General features: G+C 45.8%; 2 protein-coding genes and 1 long non-coding RNA gene across 17 annotated transcripts; 1 reads left to right on the top strand and 2 right to left on the bottom strand.

The window, feature by feature from the left end:
- Positions 1 to 2580: 2580 nt before the first annotated feature.
- On the bottom strand, positions 2581 to 6378 carry LOC112896030. 11 transcript variants are annotated; one of them, XR_003229321.1, is made up of 6 exons: positions 6366 to 6378; positions 6146 to 6261; positions 4053 to 5527; positions 3862 to 3943; positions 3164 to 3226; positions 2581 to 2865 (listed from the first exon to the last, which is right to left on the bottom strand). It is a non-coding gene; the product is annotated as an uncharacterized LOC112896030 (long non-coding RNA). The 11 variants fall into 11 exon arrangements; XR_003229323.1 differs by lacking the exon at positions 6366 to 6378 and having other exon boundaries at positions 4053 to 5317; positions 5429 to 5527; positions 6146 to 6353; XR_003229319.1 differs by having other exon boundaries at positions 4053 to 6261.
- A 7018-nt stretch (positions 6379 to 13396) lies between these two features.
- Positions 13397 to 17191, bottom strand: LOC112893341 (G-type lectin S-receptor-like serine/threonine-protein kinase SD2-5). 5 transcript variants are annotated; one of them, XM_025960616.1, is made up of 3 exons: positions 16538 to 16679; positions 16234 to 16403; positions 13397 to 16128 (listed from the first exon to the last, which is right to left on the bottom strand). In XM_025960616.1, the coding sequence occupies exon 3, from the start codon at positions 15971 to 15973 to the stop codon at positions 13580 to 13582; it is 2394 nt and encodes a 797-aa protein (XP_025816401.1). In that variant the 5' UTR covers positions 15974 to 16128; positions 16234 to 16403; positions 16538 to 16679; the 3' UTR covers positions 13397 to 13579. The 5 variants fall into 5 exon arrangements, with proteins under 5 accessions (XP_025816401.1, XP_025816399.1, XP_025816402.1 ...); XM_025960614.1 differs by having other exon boundaries at positions 16364 to 16403; XM_025960617.1 differs by having other exon boundaries at positions 16234 to 16363.
- LOC112893343 lies at positions 16679 to 17321 on the top strand. The gene is made up of 2 exons (XM_025960619.1): positions 16679 to 16878; positions 17058 to 17321. Exons 1-2 carry the CDS (start codon positions 16683 to 16685, stop codon positions 17291 to 17293), a joined length of 432 nt encoding a protein of 143 aa, XP_025816404.1. The 5' UTR covers positions 16679 to 16682; the 3' UTR covers positions 17294 to 17321.
- Positions 17322 to 18221: the final 900 nt, after the last annotated feature.

Raw genomic sequence — 18221 nt, 5'->3', positions numbered from 1 at the left:
GGCTGAAGAACGCAGGAGCCACCTATCAGCAGGCTATCCAGTTATGCTTCGCTGACCAGCAACACCGTAATGTGGAAGCCCACATGGATGACATGGTCATCAAGATTAGAACCCACGACGAGTTCATCTCTGACCTTGAAGAAAACATCTGCAGCCTGAGCAAGTTTTGGTAGAACCTTACCCCGACCAAGTGCGTCTTCGGCATACCGCAAGGGAAACTACTCGGTTTCATCGTCAGTCATCGAGGAATTGAAGCAAACCCGAAGATCACCGCCATCACAGACATGGGGGCTCCACGGATGATCAAGGATGTCCAGAAGCTCACAGGCTGTATGGCGGGCCTGAACAGATTAATCTCGCGACTTGGAGAATGGGGATTACCTTTCTTCAAGTTGCTAAAGCGACAGGACAAGTTCCATTAGACCGAGGAGGCGGAGCAGGCGCTGGAAGACCTCAAGCATCATCTGCAGTCGCACCCCATCTTCACAGCTCCATAACCAGGCGAGAACCTGCTACTCTACATTGCCGCGACTACTCACATCATCAGCACGGCAATAGTGGTGGAACGCCAAGAGGAAGGCCATGCCTTCAGTGTGCAGCGGCTAATCTACTTTGTCAGCGAAATCCTTTCTGAATCCAAGGTTCGTTACCCATCAATTCATTACCCATCAATTCAGAAACTACTCTACACTATACTTATCACCTCTAGGAAGCTTCACCACTACTTCCACGAATACAAGATCTCAGTTTTCATTGATTTCCCATTGGCGGATATACTCCACAATCAGGATGCCACTAGACGTATCTCCAAGTGGGCAGTGGAACTGGGGGCTCTTACTCTCAACTTCAAGCCTCGCACCGCCATTAAGTCGCAAGCACTAGTCGATTTCATGGCAGAATGGCGAGAAAACCAAATGGAAGCTCCAGCCAACCTACCAGAGCATTGGGTGATGTACTTTGATGGTTCACTTAAGCTCGGAGGTGGTGGCGCCGGAGTACTCTTCATCAGTCCAACAGGAGAACAACTCAAATATGTATTCCGGATACTATCTGAGGTCTCAAACAACGAAGCCAAGTACGAGGCACTACTGCACGGGTACGCCTGGCAGTCTCTCTGGGCATCAAGCGACTACTTGTCTACAGTGACTCCTTGCTGGTAGTCCAACAATTCAACAATGAGTGGGATATCAACAAGAATATCATGGATGCATACGTCGCAGAGATACCAGGCTTGAGAACAAGTTCTCGGGGCTGGAAATTCATCATCTAATTTGCGACAATAAGTTCTTGGGGAATGAGCATATCACAGCCTCGATGCAGCCAAGAAAGTATTCGGAAGACACCTTCAAGACGGTGTTCAGAAGAACTCGAAGACGCCTTCAGATGTACTCGGAAGCTAAGAACTCGAAGACGCCTTCAGATGTACTCGGAAGCTTGCGGTACTCGAATACGAAGGGCTCGGAGGCTTATCAGACCTGGGGCCACGGGACTGTGCACATGGCATACATATTCTAAGTTAAAGATGGGACATGGCCCATGCCCTACATCAGTTGTAACTACTCGTACCATAGTAGGGGTTACCATAGTAGGACTAGTCGGAAAAAAAATTACCCGAGTACTATTCGGGTAGGACTCATAAGCTCGTATCTGGCTAGGATAGGATTTTCATGTAATTCTGTCCATTCAGACTATATAAGGGTGGGTATGGATCCCCTCGAAACACATCCAACACTCAGGGCAATACAAACCACCACACAGGATGTAGAGTATTACGCTCTCGGCAGCCTGAATCTGTCTAAATTTTATATTTCTTGCACCTTCGAGTTCCTGATCTCGGCGACACCCCACCTACAATCTACCACTTCGGAGGTATCCTCGGTGGAATTGGAGGTTAAACACCACCTAGAGAATAGAGATGGATTTTGACATCTCGCACCGTGCAGAATAGAGAAGAATTCCTTTTGAAGGGTGATAGACAAGGTTTATAAAAGAAAAACAAGGCAACATGTTCATTGAGTGAGCCTCTCACCGCTGTATGAGAAGCAAATGCGTGTCGTGCTGCTCCTATTTTATTGTTTTTATCCGTGGCAATCTCATGACTTATGAGGTATTTACATCTATTTGCGCTACCATCGTGTATATTCTGCGTTAAACTCGCGGGGGAGGAGGCTAGAGGCGCTAAAAATTTGATATATCCTTTTAATTTTTTTAACACTAGATCCATGCCCGTGTGTTGCTACGAGGTAAAAGATCCAGCGTAAAAGATCCAAATCTACCAAATAATATTAATAACTATTGAATATAACATTGTCGCACCAAATATATTGAGATCCATTGAACCCGTAGGTACATCATCGTATCCAAGTCCAACTAAATATGCAAATAAATGTACAATAATATCTATTTTATATCCTCACCTATGATGCGGCTAAGAGAATATTTTACAACGCATGGGCATCCAATTTTTTATTTCTTTTTTGCAATAAGATAGCCAAAGCATCATTTCATTACCATTGCAAAATTGTTTGTGTATTAAAAATTTTACTCAATATAGGTATATATATAGTTCATCTGAAAATATATCTAACTTCATGTACATTTATATTTATTATAAAATATCTCTAACATGCTTGACTGACTAATAATATAATAATATAATTCAATGGAATTAACTCTTAATTAAATGTTCATTACATTATTAGCTAGAGCATCAGCAGCAATATAACCGTTCACCCTTGTTGTATGAGAAAAAAAAGCTATTTTGCTCAAATAAAGTATCTCGGCTTAAGGAATCTTGACGCATGAAACGAGCTAACTCAATATGCCTCGATGAAGTGGTCACCCTAGTCTGACTGATGTGTATTCCTGCACGGTCAAAGATAATGAGGAGGTCGCATTTGTGTGTTAGGTAAACTACCTGCTAATACAATATCTTGTGATGATTAAACCGAATTGCAAGGTTGATTGAAAACTATAATCTAGCATATCTTGATCAAAGAACAGGCTGAGTTTCCCCTCACGCTCTGAAGTGAAGATCGCTGGAAATAACAGCCTAATCTTAACATGCCAAAGGAATTTATGTTTTTTTTACCTCCTGTACGCTCAAATATGCATCAAATAAATATGGACTAAATGTTTCAGGGGTTGGTTTTGGAGACTTCACCTCGGCCAGAAGAGTTGAATTAGGTATGCTTCTTCCAAGCAATCTGCTGACCCGAAGCTTCACCTGTGCCACATTGAGAATTTGGTCGTAGCTGCTACTTCAAATATTAGACTCTGTAGTCTGGAAAGAGCTTTCAGGAAATGAACGTGGTATGGGTAGATAATTGGATGGTGTTCAGAATAACGCATGGATCATGAATCATGAGAGAATAAGACAACCAAATTCCAACATGTAACTCTGATTGCATAACATTCACAAGAATAACAAATAGAATGGACCCATTGACTCAGATGGTAGGGTAATACTTATTTCTGACTGCACATAAAGTAAAAAATGGGCTTGGAACACTGGAACATGATGGTGTATTCTAATACTTATTTCTGACTGTACCTAAATTCTAAGGGCAGTTTGCTTGGAACACTGGAGTATTCATAAAGTAACATACGATGCAATAATTGGAGCAGATTAGCCTTAACAGCATGGTGCTTGAGCTACCAAACAACTCACGGAAACATGCAAAATGCGGTAGCGGCCAAGTGTCCAAATTTCATCCTTCCACTGAATTTGAAAACTAAAAAAAGGTCAAACAATTTGAATTCGAACTTAAAGGACACAAAATATCTGTAGTATAACAATTAGTAATATTTACTAATGACTCACTGCAATGAGCATCAAAAATTAAAGTAAGAGAAGCAGACCTTCAATAGTTTAGTGTGGTTGCTGCCTTGCTGGATCAGCACTATCCTTCCTGATATCTTTCTTCTTCTCCTTTCCAATATTCTGCAGTAAAAAAATGGAAGCAGAGAGCTAAATGGTACAGAACTATTTGACTTCTTGAACCAACACAATTTGTAATTGTGAATCAAAGTGCTGAGAATTGTGTGACTACCTGTTTATACCTACGAAAAGCTGTTCAAATATACAATGAGAGTTGAGAGGTCAGACTGCATATATTGAAAGAACTCCACCTAGCAAGAGTGCTAACTAACCATAAATATCAGAATTCTTGTGTAAAGATGTAAGGCAAATCTGGCATCATTGAATAACTTCTTTATCCCCAAAACAGATAATTATTTCAACAACCATGCTAATATGCAGAAGCACTGTATGACACAATCATAATGTTTGGCCTGCAAAATAATGGCTTTTAAGATCTAGATGCACGGTGTTGTCGGCCTAGGGTGGATATCGATGCCTGGGCACACACTGCCTGCCAGGCTCCATCCAAACAGCCCCTAATAACTGCAATATTCAGACATGTTGGATACTTTGATATCCAAACGGGTGCTGAGTGTGGTATTAACTATTAAGCTTAAGATATAGATAATTATGTTAGAACATAGCATATAGTTCTCTCAGTCTAGTGATAACAACTATAATTCAGATGAGTTTATTTATTCCTGCAGCTAGAAGATGAGGTAAAGGAACACTTAGCTGGTATAGGGATGTTGATGTTGGAACCCGAGTTTCATTGGGTTCATTCAGTGTGACAACTGCCTCAGGTGTGGAACATTGCTAAGGAATGGAACAATTCCTGCCAAAACATACGAAAAATAGATGTGGTACGAAAATCATGCTACAATAGCTATTGTACACTAAAAAGGAATGACTATTCCATCACCAATTAAACTGATCAGGTCCACCGACCAGACAACTTTGTCAAAAGACAAGGACAAAGAACATCACAGAGTAAGGTCTGATTATCCCAAATGATATATTAAGTTATTACAATGAATAAGAGTGCTATGGAAGCAAAAAAACAACAACAACACAATTAGAGGACAAAGTGATACTAAGAGAGAATATGTAGCTTGCAGTACTAAATGAAGTTCAGCACCACCTTGAAATGGTCCAAATCAAACATGTAGAGACCATTGTAATTCAGAAGATGTTCTAACTATCAATTTATTTTGCATCGCTTTCTGAATTATGAGCTGTAAGAATTTAGCACTATCCAAGTGATCCATAACTCATAATTTTCTGGAATTTATGTTCCCAGTTCCCTTGAACAAGATCTTAAGAAAAATATTACCCATGTAATCATATCACCCACACCAACAACGAGAGTTACATACAAATTAATTTTATTGACCTCACTTCCATATTACTGTCGTAAAAAACACCAAATAGCACAATTTTATGCTTGTAAACAACCTGTAAGCACGACGAAAAAATGAATGGCTTAAACTGGCTAAATGACAATCCATAATAAAGTATAATATGGGATAGACATGGAAAAGAAATGAACACAATGTCTGTTCTCACCATAAACAGAGGTCTGCATGCAGACATGATGTAGAATTTTGAGTGAACTTTGTGTGAAGATAGTCGAGTTAAATTTAGATGGAAAAGGGGTATATAGAACTGCAAACAATTACAGCACTACATCAAACCCGGGTCTCAACAGGCTTAGTCACGTACCCATAGATATCACCGAATTTTATCAATAGCTTCGCATTAGAAAAACTCTCCACCGAATTATAAAGAAAAAAATTAAAAACTCGCCGATTTAACCCAATTGCAACAAACCAGAGTATAATGTCATTGGCATCTGACGATTTGCATGCAGTTTCTCACCAAGTAATTAGAACGAGGAGATGGTGCAAGAACATTCTCCTCCACATGGACCAGAGTATAACCAAAAGGAAGGAAATAAGCAGAAGAGCACCCAAGTTTGAATTTTGAATCCACAAATATGGCATTATTTTCCAACAGTTTGTTTGCTAATTGAGTAATCATCAATTGCTAATTGTACAATAAGTAACTGAAACTGGAGGGGGTTTTTTCTGAACCACTTATGCTGACTGCTAGGAAATTATTCTATCATGAGAGTATTTTAGATTCCATGACTCGAACAGCACATTCAGAAGAAAAAAAGCATCACACATATAAAGTCGCATACTTTTCTAAATTTGCTGTCTTAGAACATCTCAGCAACACTGATGTCCGATAGAGTCTAGGGGGTTCCATTTTGGTACTTACCAGCGGCTAAGAGGCTGGGAAGGAAGGAGGGAGTCGGACTGGGGAGGCGACGTCGTGACAAAGTCCGGTGGCACAGGGTCACCGCGCGGCAGCAGGTTGAACAGCGGCGTCAACAGCTACAGCAGGATCACAGGGGCAATCAGGAAGAGGAATCAGGAAGAGGGTTAGCCAAGGATCCACCATTATAGAACACGATAGAAAAAACAAATGGCGGAGTAACCTTGATCGCAGTTCCTCTTCCAGTTGGGGTGCTGAGGCCCCGTTCGTTTCCTACCCTCTAAATTTTAGACCCATCACATCAAACAGAATCTTTATCATTTAAAAGTATTAAATAAAATCTAATTACAAAACTTTTTGTACAGATGGGTGCTAATTCGCGAGACAAATTTAATAAGCCTAATTAATCCATAATTTGCCACAGTGATGCTACAGTAATTATCCGCTAATCATGGACTAATATACCTCATTAGATTCGTCTCCCGAATTAGTCCTAGGGTTCTGCAATTAGTTTTGTAATTAGACTTTATTTAATACTTCTAAATAACAAGATTCTCTTTGATGTGACCCCTCTAAACTTTAGATCCCAGGAAACAAACACACCCTGAATCGCCTGTGTTCCCCTGCGCATATGAGCCCCTGAGGTAGGGACGGAAAATTTAAAAGTGGGGCAGCAGGAGTCGCGGCTCGCGCGTCGGGGACGGCAGCAGCGCGACGGGGCTGCGGGAGTCGGGATCCGCGGCGGTAGTCGCGGTGGGGCATCGTGGGGAGGTCAGCGAGTGTGGATGAGGCCGCCGGCGCCGCGCGGCGGCGTCAAAGCGCGGAGGACGGTGGCGCGAGGGCACGGCGCGTCAACGGCGGAGCAGCGGAGAGCCGGCGACCCGTGCTTATCGGGGGAGGCCTGAATCGGACACGGCGGGGGCGACAGCGAGGGGAGGCGGTGGGGCGTCGTGGGGAGGTCGACAAGCGTGGGTGAGGCCGCCGGCGCCGCGCGTCGGCGGCAAAGCGCGGGGGAGTGCGGCATGAGGGCACAGCGCGTCGACGGCGGAGCAGCGGAGAGCCGGCGACCCGCGCTCGTCGGGGAGGCTGGAGTCGGACACGGCGTAGCAGGGGAGAGCCCGAAGCGGGTGCAGCTCGCCCGCAAGGACCGAGCGGACGACGGCCGGCGCGCGGCGCTCCTCAGCCTGGCGGCTGTCTCCGCCGTCACCGCCTGGCGGTTCTGGGTTCGAGGGGCTGCGGCGTCCGGCCGAGGCGGAGATATTGATCAGTGTGACTGGAGGTCGCCGGATTTGGGTGCGCTGGGCTGCAAGCAACGTCCACCGGCGGAGGGCCCTGGAGGAGGCGTGCTGGTCTGGGGGGGACGCCTTGTGACACCCGGCTCACTTGCATGTGGGCCGGTGAGTACTGCGTGTGCATGTACTACATTGCTAGTTGAGCAAAGATAAAGGTAGACACAATTTATAAATATTTGTTCTTCAGCTATAGTATCTTCGGATAACTTTTTTACACGAAGTGAGAATAAAAGTATAAGCAGGGTGTTATATGTATGCGGACCTACCCCTTGAAAGGGCTAAGAGGGGTGTGTGCAGCCGTGTGCTAATGGGGAAAGTTTCTAGGTAAGATTAGTGTACGGGTATATAGCATTTGGCGCTGGTACTGGATGCATGGTCATAGAATTGGACCAACGAGGACGTCGAGTTCTTTGAGGAGTGCGTATGTGACACCCAGCCCAATTTGGATGTGGTCCAGTAGTGGCCTATGAGTACTGTGTGACGGGGTCTGACAACTTATGTGACATCCGATCCTATTTGGATGTGGCCCAGTAGTGGCCTATGACTGCTGCATGCACATGTTTAGAACCACCTTTCTAGTTGAGCAAGGGTGGAGGTGGAGCCAACTTCTAAATATTTGTCCTTCAGCCATAGTACTTTCGGGTTGACCTTTTTACACAAAGTGAGGATGAAAGTGTAAGCAAGGTGCTATGTGTATGCGGAGCTGCCCCTCGAAAGGGCTGGGTTGTGCGACGTTGGAGGATGGGGTGTGATAAATGTTATCAGAGCCGATCCACGCGGTTGCGCGTACGGGTGTGCGGGGTGTGTGCGGTAGTGTGCTAAGAGGGGAGGTTCCTGGTCAGTGTGCGGGCAAATGGCATATGGTGCCGGCACTGAACCTATGGCTATAGGGTTGCACTGACGAGAGCGTCGGGTCCTTTGAGGGGGTGCATGTGACACCCGGCCCAATTTGGATATGGTCCAGTAGTGGTCTATGAGTGCTGCGTGCATATATTTAGTACCACTTTGCTAGTTGAGCAAAGGTGGAGCCACCTTATAAGTTTTTGTCCTCTAGCTATAGCACCTTCGGTTTGATCTTTTTACATGAAGCGAGGACAAAAGTATAAGCAGGGTGCTATGTGTATGCGGGCCCGCCCCTCGGAAGGGCTGGACTGTGCAGCTTTGGAGGATGGGTGTAACAAATTATATGGCACCCAGCCAATTTGGATGTGGCCCAGTAGTGGCCCATCAGTGCTGCGTGCACATGTTTAGTACCACATTTCTAGTTGAGCAAGGATGGAGGTGGAGCCAACTTCTAACTTTTTATCCTTCAGCTATAGTATCTTCGGATTGACCTTTTTACACGAAGTGAGAACGAAACTGTAAGCAGGGTGCTATGTGTATGTGGACCTGCCCCTCGAAAGGGTTGGGTTGTGCCGCGTTGAAGGATGGGGTGTGACAATGGTATTAGAGCCGACCCTCGCGGTTGCGCGTACGGGTGTGCGGGCTGTGTGCGGGGTCGTGCGCTAAGAGGGGAGGTTCCTGGATACAGGTTAGTGTGCGGGCAAATGGCATATGGTGCCGGCACTGGACCTATGGCCATAGGGTTGCACCAACGAGGGCGTCAGATCCTTTGAGGGGGGTGTACGTGACACCCGGCCTAATTTGGATATGATCCAGTGTCACACCCGATTTATAAGAACATAAATCGAGCAATCATATATGCGCCAGGATCAAGTCACGCATATATACAACAGATCATCAGGATATCACAACACATGTCACGAATAACATTAATATAAAACGTAAATGAATTAATAAAATGAATTATTTTTATTACAACCGAATCAAGAATCGGTTCAAGAGTTGCGGAAGCGTAAAAGAGATACATGAAGAGCTGGGCGCCACAGGGACGTCGACTGGGAGACAAACGCCTAGAAGTCGTCGAAGCCGCTGACGTAGTCCTCCACGTTGCCGGGCACTGAGCAGCAGTCGAAGATATCCAAAGTAGAACAGAAGAGTAGAGAGGCAAGTGTGAGTACAAACTAGTACTCAACAAGTATAACACGAGTATGAGGCTCTAAGGTTAGCTGACTCAACTGCATTAGCTTTTAATCTTGGCAAATTTTATTAAAGCTAATTACTACAAGTGGATGAGTTACCATAACCCAAATTGCATAGGAATTAATCAATATTAATTAAGAACTACTGAGAACCATCCAACCAAAACCACCCGGGGAATCGCCCTCGTCAAAGGTTGATAACCCCACTAATCAGACGGAGGATCTGGGCCGCTCATGACTGTGAGCACAGCTGATATATCAGTTTTACACTCTCGAGAGGTTGCACAACTTTACCCACAAGTCGTGAGCTACGCTAGTTGTTCATCACACTTCCTTGGGTGAGATGGCTAGCAAGCACACTACGAGACCGTTACAAAGAGTCACGTTGGTAAGGTGTAACCGCTAAGGATTCTGGATCAGCGACGATGGGGCCCACCTCCGGGGGTACAAGACACACAGCACAGACCAAGCCGGAGGAGCAGGGACCATTGAAGCTTACCACCCCTCTTGCCCACTCAGGTAAGTTACTCCCGAACCAACACGACCTAATTAGTAAGTCAAGACCGTCCCATTCCAGTCTTGTGGTTGCGCGGTTGTCCCAGGTTGTCGCTCTATGAACCGGTCCTTATGGAGAGTGGCCAACCAAGCACTAAGCACCGTGCTGGCCCCCTAAACCATGTTTCTATCAAAACATCTTTTAAGGATGCACAAACCACTCAAGCACACAGCACAGAGGGTCGGCTCCAGAATTAAGTTGCATAAGACCATTAATCAAATTAATTAAAAAGGACCGAGATTTGTTATAGCGCAGCAACCTAGCACAACTAACCAAAATGCAACCCAAAGGATATATATATATATGATATAAAGTGGCTAGGAAAGTCCTTATAGGTATACAGTATTAAAATGCAGTATGAAATTGTATTTAAAAGTGATAGGAGATTCATGTTATACTTGCCTTCCTCGTACTCTCCCGGCTGCTGCTCACACTGCTCGGAAGACGGCTGCTCCTGGTACTGCTCCAAAGGTTCCGCGTCTACTCACGATCATCAAACATAGCCCACACATACACACATGCATAGCAGGAACAAACTATAAGAAAACAGTACACCAATACAACAGAACAGCACATGAAACTAGCCTAGAACAAATCTACGCGTTACAACGATCGCGTGCATATAAAGAACGCTTAAAACGGAGCTAAAACGCGAAAACTACGCTTAAAACAAGATCCAGGGACCTATTTGTAAGAAAAACCTAACTTCCAGGGGCTTCTGCACAAAAAACCGAGGACTAAAACCTAATTAAAGGCTAGACACAGGGGCTAGCGCGTGAAAACACCACACATGGACTGCGGGTTCAAATTCCAGAAAGCTCAGGGGTTAAGAGGGAAGAAAAGGGCCTGTTTGTAATTATTTTTGAGCTAGGGTTGGACGGCGGGTTGATTTCCCTAAAACCCGAGGGCTCTTTAGCAAAAAGACGTGACTGAAGCGGTAAGATCTGTTCTGGGCCCTCGGATCTTGATCGCGCGGCTGAGATTAGATTCACTAAGCGAAGGGGTACGCGTGACTCTCGACCGTCCGATCCAAATCCGACGCTCCTGGCCTATACTTAAACGGATCTAATCTAGACCACCTAATCCAGATCTGACGGCTCCGATTCATCCTTACCCCGAACCGGTACGCACGCTTTAGATCCATTGGATCTCGATCTTACGGTTCGGATCTAAACTACCCTCGATCTAATCTTGCCCACCCATCCCGGGATCGCACGGCTACGGACGAACGGCGCACAGGACGGCGGAGGGGGTCACCGGAGCTCCTTCCCGCGGCGGCGCTTCGCCGGCGTAGGCCGATCTCGGCCACCCGGGCTCCACTTGGGACGAGACCAACCCGTAGAGGATGCTGGCGGCACGTGCAACTCATCTGGGCCACCGGCGCGGCAGATTGGAGCTCGGGGCGGTGCTCCCCGCGGTGAGGGCGGCTCGGGGCACGGCGGCACGTGGAACGCGCACGGACAGAGGGAGTTGGGGAGGAAAAAAGGGGCACGGCGCGCTTCTTACCACTCCGGGGTACTGCAACGGCAGTGGGAGGGGCCGGGGATCGAGGCGTCGGGGTGGTGCCGCGGTGGCGCAGAGGCTCGGGCGGCGGCGGCTCCAATCCGGGGTCGGTGGAGAGGCGTAGGGTTGGAGGCGGCGGTGGGGTTAGTGCACGGGTAGGTGGGGTCGCAGGGCCACTTAAGGGCGGACGTCGGGCCTCGGCGTGCGGTCCAGAGGGGAAAAATCGCCGGCGGGTTCGGGGTTAGTTGGGCGCCGGGGCAAAACAGAGGAAAGGGAAGGGAGAGAGGGAGGAGGAGGGAGCTGACGCGTGGGTCCAGCTCGCCAGCGAGAGAAGGGGGAAAGAGCGGTGAGGGCGCTGGCTCGGGCTGAGAGGGAAAGGTGGGCCGGGGCGCGGCCCACGCGAGAGAAGGGGAGGGAGAGAGGAGAGAGCTCGGGCTTGGCCCATGCGGGAAGGAAGGGAAGGCCCGGGATGGAAAGGGGAGAGAGAAGGGAAGGGGAAAAGAGATGGGCCGTGAGAGAGGAGCCGGCCCAAGAGCTTTTACTTCTTTTCCTTTTTCCTTTCCTATACTCAAACATTCCAACAAACTCATTTGAATTCAAATAACCTTTGAATTCAAAGCCACACCAATAAAACCATGCACCGGCATGAATGCACAAGCAAGTTGACTTATAGTAAATTTTAATTACTTACATTATAAAGTTACTTTAAATGCGACAAAAATTAAAGAAAAGCCTGAGAAATTTATTTAAGCCCGAATAAATTAATTAAAATTTGAGGAAATTACCTTAGGGTGTTACATCCAGTAGTGGTCCATGAGTGCTATGTGCACATGTTTAGTACCACCTTGCTAGTTGAGCAAAGTTGGAGCGAACTTATAAGACTTTATCCTCCAGCTATAGTACCTTTAGATTGACCTTTTTACATGAAGCGACGATGAAAGTGTAAGCACTCTGGAAGGGTTGGGCTGTGCGGCCTTGGAGTACGGGTGTGACACGCCTCCATCGCCCCGACGCGGCGCAGCTGCGGCCTCTTGAGGTAGCACGGCGGAGTCGACCCGAGGTGGCGAGGATGGCGGCGGCTGCGCGGGGGAGGGTGCGACGAGAGGCGCGGAGAAGAATGCTTGTGTGCGAGGGCGCGGCGTGTGGTAGGGTAGATCCGGTGGGGGGAGGCTGAGAGATCGGACGGGGATGTTGAACTATATTAGACGGCCGATTTTAACCAGTGGTGGGATGATGATCGGAGGGGGTGCGGTATTTGCGGGACGACAGTTTCGGAGTGGGGTGACATACGAACGAAAATTTTTTCGCCATCTGAGTTTTCTTAGTTGCACGGATGAATTTTTGACTTTCGATTACTCCTATACCCCCACTAGCAGCGTCCGTACTCCCTAGCCCATTCGACCAGCAGTTATTGGCTCGGGCGATCAGTGATAGAAACTCGATTTTGAAAATCCCGTTCAACACGCCGCGAAGACAGGTGATGGCTCTCGCAAGGCACTCTGGATCGCCCCGAGCACCTCGACGAAGGTGGCATGAACGCAGCGAGAGCCTAATCGGCGCCGGCTCCCGCCGTTTCGGCAGCGGCCCTTTCCATGGCCTGACTGCGAAAACACGTTTAGGTACCGAGCGTCTTTGTGAAACCACGACGATCACACATGGTGAATTTGCCCACTAGTCACTACTCTCTACAGAGTATGTATGTAATTCGATGCTGGCAAAATGCTAGTATTGAGATACAGGTGTAAGGATGTGTACTTGTCAAAACCTAAAACTAAATGCCTTGTTTCTGAAACGTGAACAATAGACACACACATGGAACTTGTGTCAAGTACTATGTGTTTCCATCAACGGCAACAATCAATAAAATTAATCCATCAATCTCACTAGTTTTTATGGCATTTGACAGTATTATGGGCATGCGAGAGAGAACAGTATGCCACATCCATATGATCTGATCCACAATTTCTTTATCCGGTACAATAAGACATATGTTAAAATGAAAAATAGCAACCAAACCAAAGGTGAACAGACACTTTATCAGATATCACCTAGGTCCTGATAAATGTGACTCGCCAGGCACATAGGAAGAACATGATCCCACTATACCGATGTTGCTTGATGCAAAACTTGGGAGAAAAGTGCAGTCAGGTGTGTCATCCAAGCTCCTCACACCTTCCAACACCTTGGCGACAGTGGACATCAAAGGCCTTCTGCTACTATCAACCTGCAAGCACCACATTGCAAGCTTCATTGTTTGCATGACCTCCTCCATATGGGATTTCATGTCATTGCTGCTACTGTCCACCAAATCAGACAGCTCACCGGACCTTGCTTTCTCTTGAAGCAGGCTTATCAAGTGTATGCTCTCCTCGGGCTCTGATTCATCCAAATTTTCCCGACCACAAATGATTTCGATCATCACAATTCCAAAGCTGTAGATGTCAGCCTTCTCAGTGATTTTTGAGCCCAGCCATTCAGGTGCTAGATAACCACGCGTGCCTCGCATTCTGGTCATTACTTTGCTCTGGTCCCTGTTTATCATCTTTGAAAGACCGAAATCTGAGAGTTTTGCATTGAATTTATCATCCAGGAGAATATTTTGTGGCTTGATGTCTAAATGTGCAATCTTTTCCTTGCATTCTTCATGGAGGTAAGACAAACCCCTAGCAATTGCAATGATGATGCTACGTCTAGTTCTCCAAGAAAGAGTGAAAACTGGATTTGTGTGGAAAATCCATTTATCCAGTGAGCCATTTGACAAGTACTCATAGACAAGAAGCTTATGTGACTTCTCAGCACAAAATCCTACTAACCTAACAAGGTTAAGGTGATGCATTCTACCAATCGTCTTGACCTCTGCCAAGAACTCTTCTGTTCCTTGTTCAACACCCTCCAAGCGTTTGACAGCAATGGTTTCCTTCCCTATCATGCCTTTGAAGACCGATCCGAAACCACCATGTCCCAGCTTTATAGTGAAGTTCCAGGTAGCCACCTTCAACTCATCAAAGGAGAAACGCTTTGGTGTCCCAGGTATGCCATCAAAGAAAGGTTCCTTGTCTTTCTTGCACTTATTCCATATGACAGCACAAACTAATATTGATACTAGAGAAAAACCAGCAACTGTGGAGCAGACAATAATAATCGCCCTCCTTTTTTCTGGGAGGTTATCCTGTATCTTAACAAATGCTGAGAAGAGATTTGATGAATCCTCTGCAAACAAAATTAGCATCTGCTCTGATAACAATAAGCAGGATCCAGCACCTATACCAGAATTAAAAATCACTACTTTGCAAGAGCAATTCGTTAAACAAGATTGCTTGCAGTCATTTTCTGAATAACCTGGAACAGCTAGTTTTAAAAACAAACTGTAGCTAAAGTAAGAAATGTTGTTGAGTGGTATCAACTTATTGTTCTGAGCATGTTTGCAGGAGATGCTTGACAAGGGCATGCATCCAGCACCTGGAAGCCTTTCATTTCGGAACATAAAAGTGCTCAAACTAGGACAAGAACATTGCCCACTATTGCAGACACCGTAATCCCCACAGGCCAACGGGTAATCGCAGAAGGCAAGGACTGTGCTTAATACATCCAACAACATCCGGGGTGAGTTAGGCCCTTGCATCTCATAAAGTCTCAAATGCCCGTCAGATTCTAACCTCAAGAACTGCAATGAACTTGCTGACGGTAATGAGAAGATCTTATCTGGGAACCCCAGGCTTCCATTGACAAACGTGTAGCATGTTGATGGGCTAGAAGTTGTTGTCGCTGTAGTTTGGAATAGCTGTGTGTATGCTGCCGGACTGAAAGAGTGGCGCAGCCCATTCCACTCTGCAAAAAGATAAAACCTGGAAGATGACCATTTTGTTTCCGATGGCTTCGCAGTAAGATTCATTCCCCTACAAAGTGACTGCCCCATGACCAAAGTATTTGTTGGGTGGTCAAAAGACTGCCAGACTGAGGATTTATTCCGATCAAAAAGCACAAGGTTTCCTGAAAGATCAAGACTCATGCCTGCGACTGACATGTTCTTCGTGGCTGCGGACCAGATGAACCTGCCACCATCTTGGAGGAGCAAATCCCCTTCCGTGGTGAAGCTCAAGACGGCGACCTGGCTTACAGGATTGTCAGGGTTAGCAGACCAGATTACAGGATCTTGGGGCCCCGAAACCGAAAACGCTACAACGAGAATAAATGAATCACCATCCATGGTATAGAAGCCAAAATAAGCTTCATACGACATTCCACTGTTGTAGAGAACAGGAAGAATATAAGTGTTGCTTTTGTCCATGTATATTTTACTTTGCATCATTTTGGAAATGACCCAAGAGTCTGGGCGATTCGACGGAACAACAACAGTGGAAGTCTGAGCAACGGTGGTGCGGGAAAAATAGAAGCCAAGCATGAAAACAAGGGCCATCAACTTGTTAAAGTATTGCATGGTCACCGTTTTGTACTTAAGATAATCATCAATAAGCTTCGCAGTCCTCTGAGGAGAACCTATATGGCATATCTGATTTTCCCGGAGAGAATCACAGGCCACAGAATTCCCTTCTTTGTGAAATCTCCACCGTGTACAAAAACAGGAAGGCAGCACTGCAGAAGCGACACCACAATTAGGAGCAAAAACAATGAGGATGCAGCGAAAAAAATTTGAAACAAGCCGTCAAACAGCATAAATAGAAAGGATCAAGGATGCACCATGTGAAATATCGGTATTTCTCTCTCCCTCACTAGAAGTCCTCAAAGAAGGATTTATACGAAAATCAAATAGAATTGTCTACACAGCCAATTTGTCCGTCATGCAAAGAGCAATATCCTTATAACAAACCTGAAAGTCCATGATATAAATTTCTTCCAGGCACGTGAGTCTATATGCAGGACAAGAAAGAAGGGAAAAGAAACAGAATAAGCCCTATGATCACCAGTCCAATCTGTCGGCTTATTCTACAGAAATTTGTGGAAGTATGGAAGACCACAGGGCAAGTTATTTGTAGAATAGTACCTTTCTAGCATCAAGGATCACTAAGTGAAGACTCATGAGCACCACAAGGGTGTCCCAAAAATATCTGGTAGAGTGGTAGCACAGAGTTGAATAGACAGCATCCCAATAATGCAGAAGGTTTCTTTTGAAGCAAAATGTTGACTGGATGCTTCAACAGCCTGACAGTGACAGTATGATCTGCTATTTTGCTCTAGGAAATTTCATCGTCCTGGTGGCAGAGCATGGGCGGACCCAGGGCCCGGCGTCGGCGACCCTGGGCGCCTGCCCGGGCTCCGGCATGGTGACTGCAAAGAGGCACGCAGAACATGCAAGAATCAAGCTACTGAAATCGGCTGCCCGTGGTCTGAACTATATTCTGCTAGAGATAAGATGAGAATAGAGAGAAGAGATAGATGTATTTGACTTTGCCCGGACTTAATGCAGAGTGTAGATGATTTTGTAAGATATATGTGGAACAGCACTAGAATTGTAAAAGCAGCACTTGAGTACTCACTTCGTTTGTCTTTCCTTGGATTGGCAGCACCAGCAGCCGAAGGGACGCAGCAGAGGACGAACAGAGGAGCGCCTGTGATTGATCCAACTATTCCTCGTAGGCCAGGATATCAGATAGATGATGCGAACAGAGAAAGGGGAAGAGCGTCCAACGCTCCGCGGACGCCGAGGCCGTGGGCGATTAATTATGCAACAGCGCGCGTCGGTGTCAGACAGGTCCAGCGGATGGGGCGAGGTGCAGTGGGGTTGATGCAGTCCGTCTAGTCGTTCAACTACAGGCCGACGACCACGGGCGCTGTTCCAGGTAGCTTGCGCGACTGCGTGCAAACTAGTCACATAAGGTCTGTTGCAGCAATCGTCTCGGGTTTTGGGCGCATATTTTTCCGTCTAACGGGTGTTTGGTGATATGTAAGTTTTTCTAATCGCATCGAATTTTTAATACTGATTACAAAAATTAAATATGAGGTAATTATAAAATTAATGGACGCTAATTCGCGAGATGAATCTATTAAGTCTAATTAATTTATCATTAGCACATATTTACTCTATCGCCATATTTGTCAAATCATAAACTAATTATGCTTAATAGATTCATCTCGCAAATTAGCCTCCGTCTGCGTAATTAATCTTGCAACAAATATATATTTAATACTTCTAATTAGTAGCTAAATATTCAATGACTAAAGTTCAGTCCTTGAACCAAACACCCCCTAATTTCGCATAGCTGCAGAACCATATATGACATTGCATGTGTTTCAAGAGAAACAAAAAGTTCCACGTAAAAAAAAGAATATCTTCTAAACCAAACATCCAAATCGAAATTCGATTGCACTGACGAGTTTCTTAATTGATAAAGATCTTTAAAACAAAACTATTAGGCCCGGGATTACGGAACTGCGCATGTAGTATAGAATATTCTGAAATAAGAAATTCACATACCTTTGTACTCGGATACGATTATGACTAGTCGGTATAGAAGAAAACTACCCGGCTAGTACTCTAGTAGGACTCGTAAGATAGTACCGCGCTAGGTTCCTGTAACCCTGTTCCCCCAGACTATATAAGGGCGGGCAGGGATCCTCTCTAAACAATCATCACACCGATAACCAATCTAAAGAAATACAAACCACCATATAAGACATAGGGTATTACGCACATCTTGGCCGAACCTGTCTAAACCTAGCACTTTTGA

This window comes from Panicum hallii, chromosome 5 (genome assembly GCF_002211085.1).
Source record: "Panicum hallii strain FIL2 chromosome 5, PHallii_v3.1, whole genome shotgun sequence".
In the NCBI taxonomy this organism is placed as follows: Eukaryota; Viridiplantae; Streptophyta; class Magnoliopsida; order Poales; family Poaceae; genus Panicum; species Panicum hallii.
This window is presented reverse-complemented; position numbering and strand designations above follow the sequence as displayed.